This window comes from Sinocyclocheilus rhinocerous, unplaced genomic scaffold (assembly GCF_001515625.1).
Source record: "Sinocyclocheilus rhinocerous isolate Xijiao unplaced genomic scaffold, SAMN03320098_v1.1 scaffold135, whole genome shotgun sequence".
Classification (NCBI taxonomy): Eukaryota; Metazoa; Chordata; class Actinopteri; order Cypriniformes; family Cyprinidae; genus Sinocyclocheilus; species Sinocyclocheilus rhinocerous.
This window is the reverse complement of record NW_015632028.1, coordinates 157,673-184,836: the sequence shown is the minus strand read 5'-3', so window position 1 is coordinate 184,836 and position 27,164 is coordinate 157,673. Positions and strand designations below refer to the sequence as shown.

The window sequence follows — 27,164 nt, the reverse complement described above, 5'->3', positions numbered from 1 at the left end:
ATAAAAACAAAACAAAAAACAGAGCAAGATATAAAACATGCAAGAATTGATTTCCATGTAAACAAATTTTCCACCAAATCGTCTTCCAAAAACAGCAGGTAGTTTTTCTGTTCGCCAACAGAAAAAAGTAGCCAACTCACTACTAAGTGAGCTCATGCCATAATTCATATTCATTTCCTCTGACAGCTGTTTATTTTATCCCAGTGACAGATGGTTTGTCACAAAACGGCAGTAACTATAATCGATTTTGCAGAGATTTACTCGCTTGACTGTGTCAAATGTTGCGCATGCGGCGCTCTATTCAAGCATCATAGTCCATTAACAGCTTTCCAACAGCTTTGATGTGTACAGTATAATTGCAGAGCCAATTTTGGAAGGAGTCCAGACCACCAAGTAAAGCAACAAGTGAGGCTAGAGGTAAATCTAAGACCCTCTGATGGGGTCTGGGTACGGATGCAATCATCAAGCCGTTCCCACAAACTGCCTTCCGGAGTTTGGTACAGCCTGCTTAAGATGAAGATGAGACACAACATATTTGAGGTCGGCCAAAACACAAGAGTGTGTATCCGTGAGAGAGAGAAAGAGGAAAAGAAAGATGCAGGTCACTCAGATAACAAGCCGTACAACAAATTTGGCTCTGGTACAGCACATCCGATGAAAGAGTGTACTTGAAAGAGAGGAAGGGGAACATTTGTTTGTTTTTAATGGCCTTTGTTTACAGCAGAGTATAGAGAAGGGGGAGGGGCTGAAAAATAAGAGGTCTTGCTGATGTCATCAGTATAGGAAAGTCGTTTCAGAGCCGGAGCAAGTTGTCATTTTTTATATAAGATGACTTTTTTTTCTTTTGAAATAACGTGCGATGATGAATCGAACACAATGAGACCAGGAAAGTGTATTAATAAAGCAAATTGAAAAAAAGTACCGATTTTAAGGAGGAAATGCCCTTTAAGACTATTTATACCATAAGCACCCAAAAGGTCTAAAGAGGTTTTAGTTGTACCAGCCTAACCACTTTAAAGGGCAACTGTGGTAAAGGCCTCGTCCTCCTCCCTGTTATCAAATAGCTCACATTCCCGCGCTCACAAAAGCCATATTGGGGGTGCGTGCTAGCGCCGTGAGTGTTTTTTAAAAAATGTAAGAGGGATGGTCACAACAAAGGGCTTTGAAATGCATGATGTTCTCATTGTTGGTTTTTACACAGTTTTTTTGCTTCAGCAGTTTGACTTTTAGTAAAAATATTTTAATTGTGTCAATATGTCAATATATTCATTTGTTATAGTCCATTTCACTCAATTTTATTCAATGATAATGTGCAAAATGACAAAAAAACGTGTGTCAAACAGCACCAGTCTGTACTTAAAATATATTTTCCACAGGGTTCCTACTCCTTTGGATTAATGACTTTTTATGATTTTTCCAGTCATTCTCCATTATTTTATTCCAACTATTTTTGATCAACTAAATTGCTCATTATAGAAATTTCATGATTTTTAATTCTTTTACAAATTTTTCTATCCAATAAAATATTTACGGGCTAAACTAAATAATAATAATAATAATAATAATAATAATACATGGTCATTAAAGAAATGCATTACTTATCCATGACTTTTTTTCCCTCTAATTTCCAGGTTTTCCATGAGCAACCTTGTTTTTGATCAACTAAATTGCTCATTATAGAAATTTCATGATTTTTAATTCTTTTACAAATTTTTCTATCCAATAAAATATTTACGGGCTAAACTAAATAATAATAATAATAATAATAATAATACATGGTCATTAAAGAAATGCATTACTTATCCATGACTTTTTTTCCCTCTAATTTCCAGGTTTTCCATGACCTGGCAACCTTGTTTCTAACATTTTGAAACATTTATAAAATGCATGACTGATTCGTTCTTTCCTAAAAATGTATAAATAGTGTATTTTTAAAATCTTGCAGTGTTAATGATAAACATTAAATACCAATCGTATACACTAAAGGAATAGTTCACCCATAAATGAATATTAGTTGAGTTTGTTTCTTCACTGAAACAGATTTGGAGAAATGTAGCTTTCCATCACTTGCTCACCAGTGGATGCTCTGCAGTGAATGGGTGCCGTCAGAATGAGAGCTGATAAAAACATCACAGTAATCCACAAGTAATCCACACCATTCCAGTCCATCAGTTAATGTCTTGGTGAAGTGAAAAGCTGCATGTTTGGAAGAAACAAATCCATCGTTAAGAGTCAATAATGCATAATAACCCTTCCTCAGTGAAAAAGTCCATCCACTATTGTCGTCTCACATCAAAATCTACCAACATATTTGTTTAGAGCTGTTTTGGACTGTTTTCACCTGTAAACGGTGCTTGATCTGTGCATATTTCTCTCCTGATTCAGATGAGACGTCTTTTTCAATCGAGAAAGCAATATTATGGATTATGGACTTGTTTTTTAACCAGAAGCAACGGTTTGAAGCTAAAAATGTCTTAATGATGGATTTGTTTTTTGCAAACACGCAGCTTTTGGCTTCATAAGACATTAACTGATGGACTGGAGTGGTGTGAATTACTTGTGGATTATTGTGATGTTTTTATCAGCTGTTTGGACTCTCATTCTGACGGCACCCATTCACTGCAGAGGATCCACTGGTGAGCAACTGATGGAAAGCTACATTTCTACAAATCTGTTCTGATGAAGAAACAAACTCATCTACAACTAACTTTTATTTTTGGGTGATCTATTATTCCTTTAATTTAAATCATTTTATTATCATAGTTTTTATATCTTGCCACAAAATCTTTGCCAACCAAAGTTTGACCCACTAATTTCGCTCAAGAGATTTAACCCTGATTGCTCTTTGCTTCAGATTAAAAGAAGTTTCTTCTTCTCTAAAGACAGAAACGTAAAAGCAGATGTGAAATATGCAAGTCAAATTGTGCCTGTGCTCCTCAACCCTAGCTTGAAGCCTCACATGAATCAAACACGCGAGTGCAGCTGGGGAAATGTGGTGACCTGTAATGACTGTCAAACCTCTAAATGTGTTTGAATATGCGTGCACGCCATATCGCGGCTCCGAAACGCCGTAACGGCATCATGGGGAAGTGATTAGAGTGAAAACACACATCAAGGAGCGTTTGAGCATGTTGAGAACTTGATGTAGAGCATGAGATGGAAAAGAGGGATAAAAATGAGAAACTAGACAGGGAGGAAAAGGACAACTAAAGGCAATTTATTATTCGGAGGAAAAACAAACTGATCTGGGTTGCTCATTAGCCGAAAGTGAGGCGGAGAGCAGGTTAAGATCACTGCCTATGATTTCTAGAAAGAACACATGGTGAGAGACCGAGTTTGATCGCACATATTGGTCACTACGCCACCCAGCGGCGATGGCGCAGAATTGCTGCTCACCACAGACCAGATTGGTGCATTCATCGCACACCTGTGCGACAGTGGTGGTCGTTTTGAGACAGAAAACATTCCTCCCTGAAATAAAACGGCTGTACATCACAGATAATGTTGACGCTGTGTTTGTGTGTGTGAGTGTGTTTTTGGCTTATCTCACTTGTACTGCGCCGGTGTGGTCGGTCACCGTTCCCAGCTGGACGTATTGCACCTGAATATCGTTACCCTGGAGAGGAGATGCGTCAACCCCGCCCGTCCCGTCGGTCGACGCCACTGCGATGAGCTGTGGTCCTCTTAGAACCTAGGAAATAGACAGAAAAATGAGAAATATTAGCACTATGCTAACATTTTGGGAAACAACTAGGTCCAACTATTCCGACTGCTTATTTATCTGTGGGAAAGTGCTCTAGACACAACACAACTGCTAAATTTCCCAACATGGCTACATATTTTTAGTAAGAATCATTCCTAAGCGACGATGTGACTAATTTCAGTGACTAATGCTGTCTTACATGTGAGCGGTGTGACTGAGTCAGACACTAAAATGCACTGCAAGCTGCTCTTAAATTACCAGCACAAATATTCTTCATATGAAGAATCAAAACAACCAGATGAGTTCCAAATCACAATCGGCTAAATAGAGTTTAAATGTCATGCCACCAAGCTTTCTGGGTATGCGGTTACTTTTGAACTGATTTTCTTTTATCTTGAGAGATGTGCATCAGTGTCGCTATTGTTAACTAAAACTAAAATTAAAACTGTTAAAAATAATTTTCGGTAATAGAAAAAAAGTTGAAATGAAGCATTAGATGAGAAACATAAACTAAAAAAAAAAGAAATCAGAAATGTTGCCTTGCCAACTAACTGAAATGAATAAGTTGAAGTACTAAAATGACTAAAACTTAAAAATAAAAGCAAATAAAAACAGCAAGCAAGCTGTAAAGAAATAAAAAATTAAAAGTATTAAAATAAAAGTAAATTCATAAATATGTAATATTCATAAATATTATAATAATATATAATGATAATAAATAATACTAAAATAACACTAATTATGAATATTTTGTCCAGATTTATGTTATAAATATGGATGGATTTTGAAATCCTTCTACAAAAATAAAGACTTTTTTGGCTGGACAGTGTTTTTAAAACTGTTCACATCCAAACTACAAGTTAGTTATAACTGGAGAAAACAAAACTGTAGTTTGCTAATAGCTACAATACAGGCTACTAACAAAAAAGTAGGCAAAGACATGAAAGTGTTTGCATTTATCTGGCACAACACAACGATCACACATACATCACACATAACTTTACAATAAACAAGAAAAAAAAAAAAAAACTCTAGTTCATTTAGAAATTTCCATGACGTTTCTTAATTATATTTAGTTAGTTGGTTAGTTACTTACTTATTTCTAGGCCAGAAAATTACACTTCAGATCTCAGATCTGTTTTTCAAATCTAGTTATATTAATAGCTACAAAATTTTGAAACATTTCACAGAACTTTTTGATTGTAGAAAAAAAACAACACAAAAACGCAATAATCTTTTTGTGTTTTCTAGTTTTCTACTAAGTATTCTACAACACTGCTGCTAGGATCACATTTTCCTCAAGAGATTCTGATGATAATTTGATTTTAATATGGAAATGATTCACATCCATGGGCATGAAAACTATTACAGCTTTCTTCCTTTCAATCCATACTGATTGTTCCTTTCTAACTTTCATTAGCATATCCATCACCTCACTGTTTAAACAAAATTAAAATTCTCACAGTTTACAATTTAATCTGCTAATGTTTCCACTCATTCTATAGCTTATGCAACTAACTGCCTGTCACAAACCCCAGTAATGTGCACCTGTTTTTCAGCTCGTCTTGTTTGTTTTCACATTATAAGGAAGTTCAAAAGTCCAACATTGCATACAGTAAGCAAACATTGTCAAATGAGTAGAAAGTCCAGTACTAAGTATTTACAATAGTAGATTTACAATCTACAGTAGGCGAACAACATCTGGATGACGTTCAACATCTGCTGAGATTCTGAAGTGCGCAACTTTGGGACACTTTGCTATCCCATAAAGCAGCTGGAGCTGAAGCTGTATGATTAGTTAAGGGAAAAAATCAAGAAGTCAAGAGGTTGGTTCTTCATCGAACTCAACACACTATGATAGTTCAGCAATTCAGACGTAGCCCAAGGGAGGAAATGTTTTCTATTCTCATAGTAACAGGCCAATCAGGATTGTCAGAATGCATTTTGTTTCTTGCAAGCCATTAAGCAACTGTCTACTTGCTGTTTCAGGATTAAAAGTTGCAAAACTATGCGATATAATACAAAACTGACAGCTTGAATGCACTTGCTTGATTGTCAAGTCTGAAATTTCAAGTGGTGTTGCAAACCGAATCCAAATCAAGCCAGGGATTTACTGCATTTCCTTATGCACGTGAAACTGATTGTGCATGTGTGACACATCCAAGCGCTCATCATAACAGCCCCGTGGAAGGCCTAGTCTCCAGCTGAGCTCTCACAAACACATCTCCATCCCATGCCAACTCATCGCAAAACAGGCACATAAAACCAAAATCACTTGCATGTTCATGCATGATCGCATACTCTCGCACATTGTGTTCGATTGCCACAAAGCAAGCCCGAACTCATCACTGATTACACATCATCTGACCACTAAAGGCGCTCTGATGTGGTCACAATGGTTTTGGATCCACCGGCTTCTCTTCAATTACTGACGCTAGTCTTCAACCTGAACTGTGAGTCAGTAATTTCTCGACTGCAACAGTTGACCATTTCCACATGCATGGCGTTCATTCAAAAATGGCCATGTGGGATAGAATTGAAATGAAACGTGAACTTCAGACTAAACACTAATCGTTAATCATTATAGCTCTTCGGCGACTCCATGTGGTGACACCTCTCCGCACCAGTGTGGGCATAAACAATTAAATCCGAGTCTCCTCGAGTGGGAACAGAACTGCCATGCACTCCCAATTAGGAAAAAGAAAATCTGCTGCACTAAACAAAAATCCCACAATAACCCTAATTTCAGATCCAGTTCGCCTCTGCCCCCACCCCGGATTCAAGTGCAGACGATGACTTTGAAGTCACAAGTCAGTGGCATGCTTAGAGGTCGTACAGAACCCATGTAATGCCCACCATGTCTCCAACGGCATGCAGAAAAGATGCCAGTTTCATCACAACGACTTTTTTCGAATGGAAAATTATGCTGCCAGTCAAATCATGGGGTAACAATTAGTGTACGATGTTGGGTTGGTTTAAATGGGATGAAACATTATTCAAAAATGCAATTCATACATACAATGACTTGTTTTGAACATTTTGAGATGGGCATCCTGCTATCATAATGAAGAAAAAAGCCTCTTTTAAAAAAAAAAAAAAAAAAGGAAAAAGAAAAAATATCTTGAAAAGTCATGTGGTGTGATTAACATGCATAAAAACAAAAATGAACCAAAAAAACAAAACAAACCAAACAAAACTAGACCAGACCAAATCAAACAAAACCAAAGGAAAAAATATATATATACAAAACAAACAAAAACAAACCAAAGCAAACCAAAACCAATCAAAGCAAAAAAAAGGACTAAACTAAAACTAAACTAAAATAATCCAAAACTGAACCAAACCAAAAAAAAAAAAAGGAAATTATATCATAGAGAGGACCCCTGCAGACCCTCATAACTTTGTCAATAAGTCTCTTAAAATAACAGATAATTTCGTTATGACAAGGTTAAGTTAGTAAAATGTCATGTGGTGCGGCTCCACAAAAACCTAATGATATTTGTGAATAAATGCTATTTTTAAAAATTACTTAAAAAATAATCATAAAAATAATGATTGTGTACACTCACTTGCGTTAAAGGTATAAGGAAAATATGTTATTATTTTTTACTTGATGGCTACACCAAACGACAGGCATTACATTTACATTTTGGTTGAAAAATTGTATGAAAGTTTTTCAAAACCCCATTAAACCATTTTCTTTACCATCAACACTTGTGTGTCACTGACCCATTTACTCTGGTAAACAAAGAATAGCATGAGAACAACTGAAGGATGGCCCAGCAGGTCTTAAACACAAACACATGCACAAGCACAGAGATATGCACACACAAACATCTGAAGTTATTGGGAACAAGAGTAATTCACAGCCGAGGGACGTCTTTTTACATTTTCCCATTTCTCATTCCATCATTTATCTGAACCAGAAAACTGCAAAGACACACACAGGAGGCACCGACTTAAACACTTGGGACACTTTTTCATGCAGACAATCATGAAAACAATCTAAATAAAGTGCACCGCTCACTGAGCATCCATATGACATTTTGAAACCATCCGTCAGGCCTCATAAAAGAAGGAAATGAACTTTTTCCGCATTAAAGAGTACGTTTTGGGGATCTATCCGTTGAATAATACTTGTCAAAGCAAACACGGCGTCAACAACAGGAATTTTAAAACTGTGAGCTTTGTTTGTATGCTCAGCTGTGTGACTTAACACAATGAGAGTTTTATGATGCTGGGAGAACGCCTGTGATCGCATAGCAATGAAAACCCGACTTCAAAAAATGACTTCCAGCCTCGCAACTGTTCTCAAGACGACTCTCCACTCCACCGCCGATCGGGAGAGCATGGGAACGTGGTTCCAAAACAATCAAATAAAGTAAAGCTAAATCAAAACACGCATTACATTGGAGACGCATTCTTTGGCTCTTGAAGTCGTCCAAAAGTTGCTACAGGTCTTGTCGAATTGTTACGAGGCTCATGTGTCACCAATCTTGGCCAGAAAAAGGTGAAATCCAGAGCTAAAGCAGTCATGATATGTCATGGAACGGTGTGTTCGAATTAGGTCTGCTGACTTTGACAGATATGAAAGGGCTCGTTTGAGACATTAGTTATCTGTTTTCTGTTTGTCATTAGCGAGTAAATCAAACTCTCAGAGGAAACAGAGTAAATAATCAAGCCAGCTGTTTGCCTTCTCGCTCATGGCTGGACTGAATTCACATTGAAAGGCATTTGAAACTGAAATGGATCGTTCCCTTTTCTCAAGGGTCTCCATGAGCTAACCTACCCTTGTGCCCAGCCGGGTTTCTCTCGAAAACAGCCAAACTTCAAATCTGCTATCTCTATACAGGCGAGCTGCCAAACAAAGGGTTTAAAATTTGTCGGAGCACTGTCAGCTGGGGTCGATGGGACTAAAAGCAAACAGGGAAAAAAAAGGACCCCGAATAAATCTTTCTCTTATGTAGTAATGCTTTCAGCAACAGAGTAGGACAGCAAACACATTGAGGAACTGGAGCAAAGACAACGAGGAACAAAACAACAGCAGCTTAATGCAAAAAACATTTAGTTTGGGGCCTTGTTGAAGCATAATAACAAACTGTGCAAACACGTTGTTCCTCCCAAACTCCATTTTTCATTATTGCCGCTCCAGTGTCGTCTTCAGTGCATACGATTATCAACTAGCTACAAACGATAAAGACATTCAAAACCATGAATTCCCCTTAAATCGCTTAAGCTCGACTAATAAGCTTGATGAAATCTGGACGCTTCTACACGATTCGTTATGCAGGTCCCAAACAATTTTGGAAGAAGAAATTGATAGTTTTTTGGGGGTTTTTTGCACAGTTCAATAAACGGTGTTGTGAAAGAGGTCGGTCTCTCAGCAACATGTACAGTTCTCTCATACCCTCAAGAGTTGTCAGTATGACGGAAAAAAGTCTCTCTGGAAAGGTAAACACTTCCGCCCAATTTCCACATGAGTCCAATAACTTGTGCATCTGGAGTGGGCCAGACCTAAGCCAGGACAGATGTAACGGCCTAACTGTTCTGAGAGAGAGAGAGAGAGACAGACAGAGAGAAAGAAAGAGGGCCAACAGGACGTTGGACAAACTAAGTGAACTCCTTAAACCATCTGAGAGTCACTTCTGCTGCATCTGCTGTAAAACCTACCACAAACAGACAGATGAACTTCAGAATAAAAAACAGTTATACAATACGGATGGGTCTAAATTTGTATCCAAAATCTGTTTCACCCAGACAACAAACATTATCTAATGAGGACATCTTCGGACATTTGAGCTCAACAGCTAATTCCTGTTTGATGAGTTTTTTTTACAAAAAAGTCTCCACACAAACAAGCTGGTTGCAATGATCTGTATCGTGAAAAGCGCTGTACAAATAAACTTGACTTGACTTGACTTGACTTATAAGCTAGGCTTGTAAGGGTGGTGCCATCACTAATATCGTCTTAAACCCCAAACTGTCTTTTTATTTCATTCTTTAAAACATTAACATTCTAATTTGGAGGGCAGCCACCATCAACAGTACTGTAGCCACACAAATTTTACATTGCCTTGTGCCTGGAAGCAGATATAATTTCTAGTGGAGATTCAGTTCCAAATAATTAAACGTCGCATGACATCACTAATGTTGAAGCAATACAAGGTTTAGCTCCGTCATCATGAAATGGTCATAATGTTATTCCATGTGCTTCGTTTGAAAATCACATGGTCGCTGGTTGTGGCCAATCTAGACCTCCACACGTGTTATGCTCTTAGTAATGTTAAAGCAATGCAGGGTTTAGCTTAGTCATCACAAATGTTGATCACATTTTTTATTTGTAACATTTGACCATCGGTTCTGGACAGTGATCTGACTTAATAATAGTATTTGGCAGAAAAGATCCTTACGAAAAAAGAAGGTATAGGAAAGAAAGTACGAAAGGAAGCTTGAAAGGAAGGAAGGTGAGGAAGTTTAGAAGGAAGCTCAAAAGGAACGATGCTCAGAAGAAAGAACGCTTAGAAGAAACAAAGGATGCTTGGACAATAAGAAACACGCTCAGAAAGAAGGATGTTCAAACGAAGGCATCAAGGAAGGCTAGGAAATAAGCTACAGTTTTACAGTCTCTCCTTTTACTAATAGTTCAAATTGGCGGTTCAAACTGAGCCTCATCGTAACACATTGTACAAGTATGACTTCCATGACCGAATTGGTGGACGAGCAAATTAAACCAAATTAAACCTTCAGGCTGAATTAAAGGGAAAAAAGAACATAATATCTTATAGATGAATTATCTTGACATCCTAATGCTCAAATCGCTAACAACAACCTTAAATATGACCCCTGTGGAAGACTGAGATACTACACCTGTAGCCAAACTCATCTTTTACAGCATATCCAAGGAAAGGGATTAAACAGACCCTGTACAATTCATACAACAGACATGCATCAATAAGACTCATGATTCAAAGAGAAGACAGAATGACATAAATAATAACTCTATTTTACAACAAATTTATCAACACGCAGATAAGCTGAGCTGCAACACTTGTCCTTGGGAACAAAGAAATAAAGCCTCAGTGTTAGGGTCAAAATGTCAAGTCTTTTCTTCATGTTGTCTTCATTATGTTTCTAAATATACTGCTGATTTGACAGGCTATGGCGTATCACTCCACGTGTTGTAAACTTGTAAAATATCTGCATGACCTTGAAACAACCTCACAGTCCAGTCCCGCCTTCAAACCTCATGTTTTTCCTCCACGTTTTCAATGTTTCCAATGGAAAGCATCTCAGAGCAACATAAATTATGAAGACTTGATGATTTTACTGCATCTTGTTCATCAGATGTTTTAAGTGAATCCAACTGGCGGTAAAACAAGAAGTGAGATTCTCACGAAGACGATCCGTTGCGCTGCAAGTGTTAATGAGGACTGTCAAGCAATGTGATTGGTAGGGCTGGGCGATATAGCTAAAAAAATTATCAACGATATAATGTTTCATATCGTTCGGTATTGATAATTATTTTCATTTTTTATTCTTAAAAGTTTTAGAGCAGTGTTATTGCTAAACTTATTTTTTATTTTTTTTGTAAGCATTGGTAAGACTTAAGCTAGTGTTGATTATTTTTAAAGGTCACCTGTTCAGTTTCAGGTCAAAGATTGTCAAGCAGTCAGGATCCTTTTTTTAGCTGCACTTGCACTGCACTTTTAAGTTGCTTTAGGAGATTAACATGAGTAACGATGTGTTTTTTGTTTGTCAAAAATTGTTAATGCTACATTCAAAAAACTGTTTATAGAGTTGGGTCATCTGACTTTGTTTGGTACTCTCGCGTGGCCTCCTGGTAGGGCTGGGCGATATAGCTAAAAAAATTATCAACGATATAATGTTTCATATCGTTCGGTATTGATAATTATTTTCATTTTTTATAACCTTTTTTAAAACAAAGAGCAATAGAAAAAAATGTCACCACTGTATTTTTAAAGTAACTCAATTTATTGAGACAAACAACATTTTTTTTTTGTGTATCCGACTAGTCGACTAGTCTAAAAGCAAGAAACCCCCAAAAGATGGTAAGAAAATAAAAACTCTGTGCGTGCGTGTAGCACTTGAACTCGCCGCAACTGACACGAAGAAAACGCATGTGAGGTCTGAGGTAAAAATGTCGTTTCCGCCCAGATAAACTTTTAAAAATAATGTATTATTTTTCAAACGTTTTATTTTAACTTATTTAAAATGTTTTAAATGCAATGTTAAAATGACGGTAATTTGAATGATAAAATCATGTTTTTTTTTTCTGTCGTGTAATCGACTATTGTTTTCAGTGTCTAATACATGAGCTAATACATTTTTCTAATATTTTGAATGAATAACGCAGCAGCAGCGCGCAAAAACGTCACTTACATCATCATCACCGCATCTCGTGCTCCACTGATAACGCTCCCTGACGCACACCTAACATTCAATTGTACTATTTTTGCATTCAAATGCAAATGTTTATTTTAAATTCGACTAATATTCATTTTTTTTTATTCACAATCTCCTCATCACAGGCAGGCACAGCACTCATGTTCGCGTTTGTGTGTGCGGTCTGCGTCACTCATAGCACAGGCCTATATCGAACATTTTTATATCATTATCGAAGAAGGTGTACCGTCAATAAATATCGATACCGTTTTATCGCCAAGGCCTAGTGATTGGTGTATTTAACAGCGTCCACTGACTACAACATATGCAACAAGTCATGAAGAACTTCTCTCCATTAGACTACCAAGGGATTTTCTTGTGAATATTTATGAGAAGACCTCTGTATCACTGCCATGACCACATCAGCTTCCAGAACTCCGCTATCACGACCCAAGACAGGAAAGAGCATCAACAATGCTGTGAAATATAATCCCCCCCATTATGACACAACGATCACTTGGATCGCAAAAAGCCTTGGACCATTTTATTTAGCATACTTTGTTTTATAACTTGAGTAAAATTCATGTTCCAATGGAGGTAAAAAGGGTAAATTCATTTAGGAGCTTGAATTGGGACTAAAGCCTCAAGGTTGCGACAACAACTGGACTGCAAGTTAAATCCTGGAGAATTTAGATCATACAGCAGGTACTTAATGGATGCGAGCTCTGCACACATCTGGTTTCAATACTGAGATAGAGGAAACTTGAAGTTCTGGATCGCAAATGGGCATAACTGCATACATACCAATATAAATATACACATTTACAGAGGGAAAAAGTTACATCAATTGAATACACAGATGTAGCTTGTGAATGATATTCAAACTCCTGAGCAAATTTTTGTCTTGCCCAAATTCAATAAACGCCGATTAGGAACAGATCACAGTAGTCTTTCCTCTCTTTTTACATTTGTTTGAATAAGCAGGCTTAGAATAAGACTTTATTGGGTCTGGTTCTGGTGCAGTCTGAATTTGTAGTGCACAATTTCAGATGTGCAGATAGTGCCAAAAAGCTTACTATGTAAATGCAGCAGGTTACTTTCTAAACACTGCGCTGTTTGTTTGAGCGGCCCAGCATGCCAACTTCAGACTCAACCAATGGTCTGAGTTTGGGGCAGGACTTCCACTGAGTGCTGCTAATGGTACATTTTCTTAAGTTTGCAGGGAAACAAAACTGTTTCAAAGTTGTTTCAAGGTACCAAGCTGCTATTGTTGGGTATTTACAATATGCATTTCAAAACACAGGGCCCAAACTAGACAGTTTAATTACTATTTATGTGCATTTCATGTCGAAAACTATTAAAATTATAACTCATGGCCACTTTCTCTTATAAAGAGTATTCATTGATTCTGTAAATACAAAGTTCTGTAATGAAACTCTAGATGGCGCAGGCCGATAGGTTCTAACTCAATCTGACATAATGACATCATTATTCATGTGGCGCAGCTGATTGGTTTCTTTTCGCATCAGCAGCCAATGAGCTTGCTGCTCAAAATTCAAATACTTGGCTAGTGCTTGCTGTAGCAGTTGCAACGCACTTCAGAAACCCTCCACCTTCCCCAGCTCCACCTGTATAGATCTGCTACGGGGTGATTTCATGTATGGGGGTTATTTCATATACTGTATATTCTTTTTCTTACATGCTCACTGCAGCATGTCTGTGGATGTATAGTAACAAGTGTCCTAAATATCACCCACTTTACCTTTCTTGTCAAAATAGGTGGTACGTGGCTGCAAACAACCTCTGGGCTCACAAGCTACTGAGATACAAATACACTTCTGCAGAGCTGTTCACATATCCATTCTGCTTGCAGAAAGCTCCCGCATAATTCAATCCGAACATCAACTTATGCACCTGGACTTACCAATAGGAGCCAAATCTCCCCCTTCCTACTTCCATTCTTCCTACCTACCTCAAAACTGATCAAGGAAGTGACTGCAGCACCGTACAGATCTCCAACTGGGTACACAGCTGTGCACCATCCCATTGTGAAAAGAGAAGTAAATAAAGAACTCTTGTTCATAGAAAACACAAGGCCTGAGAGGTTTCGGTAATAAACATCTGCAACGTCTGGTCTGAAGAATTTGTGAGCACAATGTGGAACTAACCAATTGTACCAACCAAAAACAAAATGTCCTCAGACTTCAGTCTTCTCACCCTCTTTTCACGTTCTTCCCTTATCTTTCGGTCAGGACCTCTGTAGTTGTGGGGGTCAGATCAGAGGGCAGGAGAGGAGGCATCAGATAAGAGCACACAAAGAGGTCGTCGACTGATTTAACACACTGTTAACACTCCTTCACTTTCTCTAATGGAAGTCTTTCATGTGCTGGCTATGTGCATGTTTGTTTTACATGGTGGAAGGGGGCTAAATGTTATGGCACACTGCTATAGACCGACAGCATGTAAATCATGGGCTCTTCTCCTTGACGGCAGAGATAACATGGTGGGCAGATGGGGATGTAAAAACTCTAATGCAATTAAGATACCCTGCCTAACCAGGCAAAGAAGGAACTTTACACTATTTTAAAGACAAGGTCAGTACAGGCTGCATCTTTCAAGCCCCAATTAGAATAGAAGAACACCATAAAATGTTGTCTATATGACAAACTTGTTTATAAAAGTCCTCTTTTTGTCTTCCATAGAAGAAAGTAAATCATATGAGTTTGGAACGACCTCAGGGTGAGTAAACAACAAACGTGAAAGATTAATTTAACATTTGTTGTATTTGTATGGAAAAGAGTGAACAGGACATTCTTCTAAATTTCTGTTTTATGGAAGAAAGAAAAACAAATGAGCTTGGAAAGAGGGTAAATACTGACAGAATTTCCATTACTGTGTAAACACTCTGATATGAAGTAGGGTTGTGATGGTGAGGAAATTTTCCCACCGGTTAATCGACGTGTGACAACACGGGTAATACCGGTAGCACCGGGGGGGGGAGGGGGGCGAGGCGTTCCCTCTTTTCCTCGCTTTTAAATATCTTGTAAAAGCGGTGTGCCCATTTTACTTTCACTTTCAAATAGCGGCAATTCAGAGTAAAGCAATTGTTCGTTTTAATTTTCCCTCTTTTCCTCGCTTTCCTTCGCTTTTAAATAGTTAAAAAAAACTTCCAAAATCACCTTAGATAAACGGCAAAAGTCAACAAGCTTTTCAAAATCCTAAATATTGCCAAACAGGCACTTTTGCATTTCGTTTATTACTATAAAAAATCTAAACGACGGTGGGGGTCGGTGACGCGGTGGGCAAGTGACGTAACCGGTGTTGCGGCTTAACACCGGTATCACCGTCAGCACCGTCTATCGCGGCAAGCCTAATATGAAGTGTTTCTGAAGCATTTATAGCCGACCTGAGGCTGAGTGGAGGACAGGCCTCCAGCTGTTTACAGGACGGAGATGAGTCGAAGACAGATGAACCACAGCACGTGGAGATGAAAAGAGAGGAGATGGAGGAAGAGGAGGAGGGACCAGAGTGTAGAAATCCTTGGAAGGGACAAAAAAAAAACCTGATGCAGAGATGTGGAAGAGGTCCAGGGAAATCATCTGAACGCTGTCTCAGGGCTAATGACATCTTCTTTTGCTCTCTTTCCTCTTCCTATTTCGATTTTATGTGAAAGCATAGATAGACATTGTCTAATGCATATTAGCCAGTTAAAGATTTCAGGAAACACGTATTTCGTATATGTGCAAACTTTGGCACTGGGGACTAAATACCCCCTCATATCTACAATCATCTGGGAGACATGCCAGGAATATTTTTTTAAAAATGCAAACATTTACTCAATGCTACTGTACAGATGAAAACTATCATTATAATGGAGTATGTTATGGGTGTGTGAGCATGTGTAAAAAGCTGGAACTGGGAAACAGGCTAGAAAAAACAAGTGCTGATAAAACAGCAAAAGCTGCCTTAATGGCAAAGTACAATCTAGATTTTCATTTTCAGAGGAAAAAGTGCCCTGCAGTGTATGTTCCACTTCAATGCTAAATGTTGTTATATGGTTGCTAAGTATTATATTTAACTAACAACATAAAAAATGTTACTTGAAAAAAGAAACATTTACTGAAATAAAAAAAATAAAAAAAAATGGGAAACAGGCTAGAAAAAACAAGTGCTGATAAAACAGCAAAAGCTGCCTTAATGGCAAAGTACAATCTAGATTTTCATTTTCAGAGGAAAAAGTGCCCTGCAGTGTATGTTCCACTTCAATGCTAAATGTTGTTATATGGTTGCTAAGTATTATATTTAACTAACAACATAAAAAATGTTACTTGAAAAAAGAAACATTTACTGAAATAAAATTTAAAAAAAAACCTTTGATTTATTTTATTTCAGCCAGTTGGCAATTTTTCAAATTTTTATTTAGTTTAATTTACTAAAATGACTAAAAATAAAAATTAAATAAAATGTATAAAAAGTAGACTTATTTAAACAATAAATAATAAGAATGACAAAAACAAGACAAAATTAAAATGAAAATGGAAAACATAAAATAATCAAAGATATGAATAACTCTATAATAGTTCTCCATGATACTAAAATAACATTGGCTAAGATGTTCTGAGTGGTTGCTATGTAGTACTGATCGGTTGTGCACCTCACGGACACACGGACGCACCTGTCTCTCAACATAAGGTGGTGTAGTAAAGAAGATAATGATCCAAAATTTTGAATGTGTGTTGTTCGTGTAAAAGGAGTTGAATTTCCACACAGGCCTCTATTGCTTTTCAGCCCTGTCTGATCTAGAGTTCCTCTTTGATGTGAGCTGAGAAACAGGAAGTGCACGCTGTCCTAAACATCATATTCTCAGAACAAGCAAAAAAATGAGAGAGGACACACAAAGACACTGTCACATGGACACGGACCAATAAATGTAAAAGGGTACCTACATTTACCTGGCCATCTTGCCCAACATGTACTTGGTGGATCTGTAGGTTGCCCTGCAAGACAGGAAAGACATAATTTCAAATTTCAGCAGTTGCCAGTTTCCATGAATGAAGTACACATTTCTTTTTTAATGCATCAGAGCACTTTCATGCAGACAGGGATTTCTGTGTTTAAAAAAAGTGGTGGAATGGGGAAAAAAGCAAAGTCTCTAGACAATTTTTTTTTTTTAAAGTTTGAACTTGAGCGTGATGTTTTTATAACATTGTGTAATGTGTAATGGTAAAAAAAATGCACGTTTACAAAGAAAAACAATGGAAATGCAAAGCAGTGGAATGCAAAAATGTGTTGTCAACGGTGCCTTAGATGTACAATTTTTTTCAAAGTTTTTGTTGCAATAACTATTAAATATGGATCATCTAGCATAAAATTAAAGTAGCATTAAATGTTTGTAACCTCATTCTTTAAATGGTCATTTTGGCCTCTCCCATCTCAGAGGTCTTGACTTTCCAATTTTATCTAACAATTAATATGAACATGTCAAATTTTTGAGACAATCTGTGGAATGTATATTCAATTAATTCATCAGGGAAAAAACTGCTGCACCACAACAAACTTTTAATCATGTTCTCCATCTGACTGTAAAACACACACACACACACACACCTGACAAATATCTAGATAAAGGGAAATTATCTTACAATGGCTCATTTCCTTTACAAACTCTTCCAGATAAATGGTTTTGATGAGGCGTGCCAAATATATTACAAAGACAGTCTTTGTGAGTGGAGGCTAGATGAAGTGGCACGCTGTTGCTAAGCTCTGGACTTAAAAACAAACAATATTACTGAGAATTTACCCAAAAAATGAGCACTGAAAGTCTACGGCCATCATCAATTTTTTTTATAAACCAGCATTTTTTATTCTCTTCTCCTCCCTCATTTCTCTTCCTTCCAAGATAATGGCTGGATTTGATCAAAATAATGATTACATATATGCGGATACCTTTACATAATCCTGCTTAAAGGGTTAGTTCACCCAAAATGAAAATTAGCCCATAAATTACTCACCCTCAAGTCATCCTAGGTGTATATGACTTTCTTCTTTCAGACGAATCCAGTCGGAGTTATATTAAAAATTGTCTTTGATCGGTGAGTGAAACGCAGCCTAATTTTCATTTTTGACTGAACTAACCCTTTAAATCTAGGACTCGGAGTACTCAAGAGCCTTATAAATAGTGCTTTAGAGAAATATCTCTGCCAAAGATCATAGTAAAACTGGTAGGTCAGGAATAATTATGGATAGGTGGTGAGGTTTGATGGCCTGTGTCTTTGAGACCTTTATATGGGAAACACAAATGAGGGGATGGAGAGCCTCAGAGGAAGAAGAAGAATGAGAGACTGAAGGAACAAGAAATCTAAAGGAAATGATGCTCACCTCGCTGTCCTGCGTGATCTGCACCTGTTCGCCCTGTGGCACCTGAGCAATGTGGAGGTGTCCCTGCGGTATCTGGGAACGAAAAAACATCCAAATGAATGTCATTTCCAATCAAGCTGTTGTCAAATAATTATGTTTGACAATTTAAAGCGTGCCAATATTATTTAACCGTGTGTATTTAGGATACATAAAATGCTAGCTATGAAATTAGCCATAGCAAGACAAAAAGTCATAAACAGACAAAATATATATATACATTAGCAGTCAAAAGTTTGGAATAATTAAGATTTTGAATGTTTTTGAAAGTCATGCTCTCCAAAGATGCATTTATTTATAAAAATACAGTAAAAACAGTAATATTGTAAAATATTATTGCAATTTAAAATAACGTTTCTCTGTGAATATATTTAAAAATGTAATTTATTCCTGTGATGCAAAGCTGAATTTTCAGCATCATTACTCCAGTCTTCAGTGTCACATGATCTATCAGAAATCATTCTAATTCGCCGCTCAAGAAACATTTCAGATTATCAATTTTGAAAACAGTTGTGCTGCTTCATATTTCTGTGGAAACAATGACACATGTTATTTTTCAGGAATGTTCAAAGACGTATAAAAGTATTCATTTCATTTCTTTCTTTAAAAAAAATAAATAAATAAAAACTTACACCAAACGTTTGAATGGTAGCATATCATGGTTTCCACAAAAAAAAAAAATTCTATTTCAAAGTTAAATCACTAATTAAGTGAATTTTGGTATTTTGACTTGTCAACCATTTGAAACTAAAACACCAAATTGACCAATAATTACAATGTAATGATGCATTACATTGGCGTCTTTCAAAGGCATCTTTCAGTAAAGTGTTTACTGTATTTAATTATTATAACACGCCAAATGTATCATGGTTAACCTTGGAAGACTTTTCAGTCTCATGTTTCTTGGTAGTTCAGTACTGTGGTATAGAAATAACACATTTTTCCACAAATAATGTGACGTGTTCCTAAACATTTGATATTATTGGTTTTGTTAATCAGATTTTTCCTCCACTGCTTTCCCAAAACTCTCATGAAAAAAAAACAAGTCTAATTTAGGAAAGTTTATAACAAAAGCTACACAAGCGATCATTCAAAACCTAAAAAGAGCATGTCATTTTTTGCCGTATCTGACAGGCTAAATTTATCGATTATGTGCGATAAAAATACATTTGCCGGAGCCAAAGGGCTTGACAAAAGCTGACCATTGAGTTGTTGTCTATTACGGTTCGGTTCAGGGAGATGTTACACAAACAACAGATGACAGATCCGTTTCCGAGTCCACTGATGCCAAGAACTCCTCCGCAGATTTAACTCTCTTGATTGTTCATTGTGTATTCAGGGTTTTGATTGTGCTGACACAACAGTATGCAGATGATATTTCGGATGGTGTGTCGGGGTGGAGGTGACCTCATGCAGCTGTGAGAGTCAGAGATCATGTTTAGGTCCTCAAAAGAGAGTGCATGATGGGGCACAGCGGAAACTCTGCTGCTAAAGCTGCATTAAAACGCTTTATGGGATCAGCCTTTCCTCTGAGCACCAGCACTCAAACGGAGTTCTGGAGAGCGAGACCTTCTTACAGAGATCAGGAGATGTTTGAGTGTGTTTATGTGTTTGCCTGCGCAGCTGAGACAGATTTGAGATGAATGGGTATGTATGCATTACGGTACGAGATGTGTGGTCTTGCAAATGCATTAATTTAAGCCAGATATTTACATTTGGTGAAAAAAGTGGTGGTTGTCTGTGCCAGATTTGTTGCCACCTTGGCAGTGGTTACCAAGGTGGGACTACATGGTTGCTAGGGTGTTCTGGGTGGTTGCTATGGCATTGCTAGCTGTCTGCACACTGGTCTAAGTCAAAAGAGCCCACCCTCAACTCATTTACAGGGTACTGAACCTTTTTTAGGGCCAAGAACATCTTAATTTGTGCTCACATTGTAAAGGCATTTAAATTATTATTATAAAATAACAAAATAATATAATTATTACGAACAGAGTCATGTACTTTACACTGTACTTTTAATTGTAATTCATAAATATTTATTATTTTACTTTTATTAGTAGTAGAATTTTAGCTAAACTTTAGCTTTGGGTTAACTTTTACAAAAGTAAAATTTTTGGCGAATATTAGTTCAAACAGATGGAACGATAAATAGATAGATGGATAGATGGATAGATAGATGGAATCATAAAACAATAGATAGATAGATAGATAGATAGATAGATAGATGGAATCATAAAACAATAGATGATAGATAGATAGATAGATAGATAGATAGATGGAATCATAAAACAATAGATGATAGATAGATAGATAGATAGATAGATAGACAGATAGATAGATCAGAAGGAACATGTCATTTCTCACTAGCGAGGTAACAACGACGCTGTTGTTGGAGCACAAACGTTGGATGAGATGCGTGAGAAATGAATCCTACACACAAAAGCATTTTAAGGACAAAAAACGGACGAATGTCTTGAAATACAACATCTGAACAATGTCTTGAGGTGTTCTAACTCCAGACTATTATTAGAAAATAATGCACACCCGAGGTGGTGATGCGCCCATGACGTCAAGCGGTTCGTCTATCTATCTGTCATTATTTTCTAATAATTCAACGGCCCATCGTCAATTATTTGTGTGGGTTGGCCTTTTGGATGATGACGATGATATGACGATACTCACAACTTGCACCTGCCCGTCTTCTCCAATACGGTGGATCTGGACTTGTTGTGTGGCTCCAGCCAGCGCGTAGTGCAAGGCCTGCTGGGTAGAGGTCTCGATAGCTGACGTCTCTGCGGCCGAGACTCCATCTGTTCGAGGACACACATAAACAAGTTCATAACACAATCCAACTATGTGGGTCAAAAAAGAAACTAGGAAGACTGGGTCAAACCGTGTCAAACAACTGCTTTCAATAACAGAAGATGCTCCACTGTAACTGCCAAACACACACACTTAAGCAAAACAAGAGATAAAGAGAGAGACCACAGTCTGTCCTCCATCATGATTTCGGTGTAATCAGACGAAACACAGCCACAGGTCACATAGTCTGAGATATTTGTACGAATGTGAACGTGCGCAAACCCAAACAAATGTAGAAGAGAATGTACGATAAACAAGGTTCTCACAGGCGGAGAGAAGTGGAAAAGTTCGCATACACACACCCTGAACTTGAGGAAAATCCCTTCCGACTGCTGCTGGACAGGATCCAGTGCATCTGCCAGATTACAGCGTGTTTATAGAGTGTAAACGATCTCAAAATACACAACAAGGGCTCTCGATCCAGCAGCCCGAACGCACTCGTGCCCTAAAACCATACGTAAACCCAACCCCTCAGTCTAAACAACGAGAATTACCCACATGCTACAACAGCCCAGACACTTAAAACACACACTCACCGCATTTCTGATGAAAGGTCGTCCAGTTGTCTCTGGAAAAACGTTGCGTCGCAACGTCTCAAATCGCGATTTCGATTCGATTTCGATTAATCGCACAGCCCTAGCGGGTATTCATTTACAAAGTTAGAGTGATTTTAAATCATAGTGAAGGGCATATTAGCAGGCTAACATTTCTTGGAGGAAAAAGCACCAAATGTGACAACGCCGTACTATTAGTTTTCCCAGACGCAAAGTGATCTGAGACTACGTTGGGTCTTCCCAAGGTTGCGGATGAAAAGTAAACCGGATTCAGTTTTATGCATCTGAAAGACCTCCGGAGCAATTTGTCCTTCAGCTTGCTAGTTTTCGCTTCTTAGCTGCTATCGGTTTAGCAATGCCCATGTAAAACAAAAACAACTATGTTGGACAATTAAAAACACGGCATGATAATGTGCCTGAAGATGGTTGTTTGATGAAAATGCTGCAACTTATTATCCAATACTGAATTTTTTTTTGTGGCCTGACAGTTAGCATACATGCTAACAAACATGGTATGGCAAAGTTAACAAAAGTTTTAAATAAAACTATTGATAATTCTACAACAACTATCAAAAACATGCTTGTGTGTCTGAAGCTGATTGCTTGTCAAAAATGCTGTAGTTTATTAAATATACTGAATATTTTTTGGCAGTTAGCACACGTTAACAAGCATGATATGTTAATCTTAGCAAATGTTGTTAAATAAAAGAGTCCTGATAATTCTACAATGACAATCAAAAACAGCTATGATAATGTGTCTGAAGATGGTGACTTTATTAAAAATGTTGCATCTTATTAAACATGCTGAATTTTGTTGGTTTTGTGGTCTGGCAGTTAGCACACATGCTAACAAACATGGTATGGTAATGTTAAAAAAACAAAACTTATTTTTTTAAATAAAACTGCTTTGATAATTCTACAATGACAATCAAAACATTGTAATGTAAACTGTGTGAAAGAAAGTAGTTTGTTTTTGTTGAGTCCTTGTTTTTTAGAAGCTAGTGCACATGCTTAAAATATATGTTTGCAAACGAAAATGGCTATTTGACCTAAACATCACTGCTTATTCAAACGAAGACTATTTTCAGATCCATGGCCTAGTGGTTAGTGCACATGCTTAAAACATGATAACATATGCCAACAAATGTGGTCATCTACCAAATTTGAATTCTTGTTCTAACGTTAAACAAACATGCACTTCGCATGGTTATGAAAGGTCTGCAAACAAACGTAGACTGTCATTTTATCGAAACATTTCCCATTAGTAAGCATAAAATATTTAGATACATATTCTTGCAGTTATCAACCATGTTAGCAAAAAACAAAAGTCTCATTTTGATTATTAATAGGGCTGGGATGATAAATCGATTTTCAGAATGCATCGCGATTCCTCTGGAATCGATTCTAAGCTTAGATTTTAACAGCAGATGGCGCTCTAATCTAGTTTTTATCCGCACACTCAAATGCTCATGAAGAAGAGTGCTAAAGAGTGCTTTGTGCATTCGGCTGAGTCATGTAAATTCACCTCACCTCAGAATGCTTTTATGACGCGAGATTAATGTAAACACAGCCCACTGTGAACACCCTTGTAATTCGCTTCAACCTTTTCGAATTTTATGAATGATTATTTTAGGTTCAAGTGTGTGTAAGGATTTGGAAACAAGCAGAGTACGGCTGTTTCTAAAGCATGCAGTGCCTTCTGCTGTTCAAAACTAAGCTCAGAATCGAAAGAATCGCGATGCATTCGGAAAATCTCAAAATCGATGCTGAATCATTTCTCGATTTTTCCAGCCCTAATTATTAAATATTCAAAATTTCATGGATCCATGGTTTAAAAGTGAATGAATATAATATGGCAACATATGTAAAAGAATATGGTCATTTGACCAAACCGTTGCTACTTATTAAATATGGAGAAGTTTTTAAAATGTCATGTTCTAGCAGTTAACGCACATGCACTTGGTATTGTATAGTTTGGTATTGTAAAGTGTGCAAACAAAGATGAAATGTTGCTTCGTCTTTGTAGCTTCTTAAATGTAAAGTATTTATTTCAGATTCAGGTAGGGTAAGCGATTTTGGAGAGGCTAGCAATAGCAAGCTAGCTTTGAAAGCATAAGATCCCACCCTCCCTGCAAATCACTCTCTAAAGCCACGACTCCAAAACACATGACCGCACAGACAGATCAGCGGCTAACCAGAGACACGATGAGAGACGGCGTTGGTGGAGGATTGAATGCAAATGTTGTCAGATTACCTCACGTCTCATTCAACGGTGAGAAAACATTACAGTACAAAGTGCATAATATTACAATAATAACGCCTTCCATTCTCACTCGGTCTGGAATAGCGTAATGGAACGCGCTGATGACGTATCATGTCTGCGTGAACAGGATGCGCGGAGGTATGCAAATACATATGTTGACAGGCAGGTAGAACAGCCTATCGTAGTCCTCGGACTGAGGAATATGATTGGATGAACATTTTATAGTCCTACGCCTTCCACAGACGATATAAAGAAATTTAGACATCTTAACTTAGTGATTGCTATATTGGGATGTGAAGAGACTTTCATCCAGCATAACAAAAAAGGTTTTTGAACCAAATTACCTACCCTGCCTTTAAAGTATTTTAACAGATAAAAATCACATCAGCTTTATTCGTCGGTCATCCGACGTGACGTCGAGAGTGACCGACTGAAAGGGAACAGTCCTGAGTGCAGGCTGTACCGGTGGTCAATAAGAATAAAGGACAGATATGTTGTTATGAAAGGACGTCGGGAACGAGATATTGTTAGACCGCCCGCTCCCGTTCAAATTACACCAGAGTTACCGACCGCTACCGCGTTTTATTCGGGAATTTAATTCCGCATCGCAAGAAATCTGGTCAGGTCCCGCGGGAGAGCTGCGGGAATGCAGACCTCTACTTTAAAGCTGTAAATTTGCAAATATATACAGAATTTTGCAAGCTATGGCAGAGTGTGCGGCTTATTTTCTCCATGCCTACTCATCAAAAATAAGATATTTTTGTTCTCGGATGGAAACACTTTGTTGTTGCATTAGCAACAGACCACATGTTCTTCTCGCTCTGGTTTGAAGGAAGGCTGAGCACCAGGTGGCTTGTTCATAAGCCAATAGTTCTACCACGCAGGGAGGCCTATTCCAGCTGGACATGGACAATCAAAGGAGGTGAAGCAATCGTAAGTGTATGGACCATTGTGACGGACCAAATACAGGACATTTGGGTAAGTCCGAAACGGGTCAAAGGTGAAGGCCCGTGGATCTCTGAGAGGAAGGGACAGGACGTGAGGCGTTGTCCTGAGATTAAAACCAGCTGTTAGATTACGAACATCAGTCACAGAGTATCTCTCGCACACACAAACATATGTGTGTGAATAAACACTTGTGTGCAACGTACACATGACATTTGCGCGAATGGATGTGAGGTTATGTACATAGCTAGTTCATAGCTAGTTCTCTCTCATACACTCACTTGCAGCATATGTTTATGTTCAATTGAACACAAACCAGCTGCGGCCTAGACACTTAGCATCAAAATCAAAGAGAAACAGGGCTCGTAAGTTTGGCAAGAGACAAAATTGGCAGGAAAGGACGTAGGGGTTCGTACCTGGGCTGCTCTGCGAGGCAGGGGTTCGTCGTGAGAAACTCTTAACCGCCAAACTCTGTCCTCGCTGCTTCCGGCGCCAAGCGGTGCGACACTTGGAGTCGATGCTCTGCTTGATGCGGTACCAGTCGGACTCGGTAATGGTGAACTTGTGGAACAGGTGACCTGGTTACATATGGACAGAGACATTGCAAGCATAATAAAATGAGTCAGGAAATAAGGGAGCAAACACTGACATAATATTTAGTCATAGATTTATGCTGCAAGCAAATAAACTCTTTGCACTCACTGAGTTGAGTTCATTCATGTTAGCGACTGTCAATTGGTGTTTGTTCGTGCAAAACTGCATGTAACATTCCTCGTATTTATAATTATCCACACCAGCTCATCCCTCGATGTTTACTTATGGTTTGTTGCACGAATTGACCTACATAATGACGTGACGCGAGTTGTTGTGAATGACAGGAGCGGTTATAAGCACTTCTAATTAGCTCATGTGGAGAAAATAAGTCTGATGCCGGATGAGGCAGAACCGCAGCTGAGCTACTTGAATGATTTAAATTAGACAGGACAGAACTGAGATTAATTAAACTGACTCATATAAACTGAACTGATACAGTCAAAAATCTGATCTGTCACAGAGAGGCTTGGAACAAATAGTCTTCAGAATACATATAGATTACAACGTACAGTACGTAAGGCACTTAAACCAATGTAGTTACTAACTGGCTGCTCGTACAAAAACATAAATAATCATTAACCGTCAAGGAATCACAAGAACTGCGATTACCATATTGTAAATCACACTTATTTTGTTCTTCTGGAGGTATTGTTCAGACTTACATCGGATGCCGTAGATCATGAGCGGGTCCAGCTGTTTCTTGCCGTGCTTCCCCTGTCCGGAGAGGTTGGAGGTTGGAGACGGCCTGCACCTCGCGGTGGAACAGGTAGTCCAGCAGCGTCAGGGCCATTTTCTCTGCCGTGCGACAGTTGGTGCTGATGTGCAGCATGTCCGCTGGAGATACCGGAGAGCGCACGCGCATCTCAGGGTTGTTCTCATCACCCAGCCACGTTCCTGCCGGATAGTCCTCTATAGAAGGAGGAAAATAAACACTAATTACAAAAATGTTTTTCCAAATGTACACAGTTTTCCCATGTTCATAAGTAATTTATTAGAGTTATGTAACTATGAAGCTGTCTGACAGAAAACTAGTGTTACTTACAAATCCCAAAATTTATATATATATATATATATATATATATTAGGGCTGTCAATACATAAAAAATTTTAATCAGACTAATCACATCCTTTTGCTGTGATTAATCGCGATTAATCGCACACTTCATGAAATTAAGAATAGACCATTTATCTTGTTTCAAATGGTTATTTTGTCATCATTTGCTATATCCAGCAAAGTAAACCAAACGTTTGAAGGGCGATTCTCAAAAATCTGTATTTTCTGCAAGCTTTTCTCAGGATAAATGTAGATGTCTTTCCAAAAAAGGACTCCAAAATAACTCCAAAACTCCAAAAGGATACTCCAAAAGGACACCAAAGAACCAAATGATATAAGGAGCCCATATAAGCACATATGAAAGAAAAAAAA

At 37.9% G+C, this 27,164-nt stretch overlaps 1 protein-coding gene across 1 annotated transcript in view; it reads right to left on the bottom strand.

The window, feature by feature from the left end:
• Positions 1-27,164, bottom strand: part of LOC107742045 (protein BANP-like) — a 54,561-nt gene that overhangs the window by 4,204 nt on the left and 23,193 nt on the right. The window contains 7 exon segments of the mRNA XM_016554896.1: positions 3,551-3,691; positions 17,053-17,103; positions 18,485-18,556; positions 21,203-21,330; positions 25,561-25,722; positions 26,401-26,476; positions 26,478-26,647. Of these exon segments, the coding sequence (XP_016410382.1) occupies positions 3,551-3,691; positions 17,053-17,103; positions 18,485-18,556; positions 21,203-21,330; positions 25,561-25,722; positions 26,401-26,476; positions 26,478-26,647 (800 nt within the window).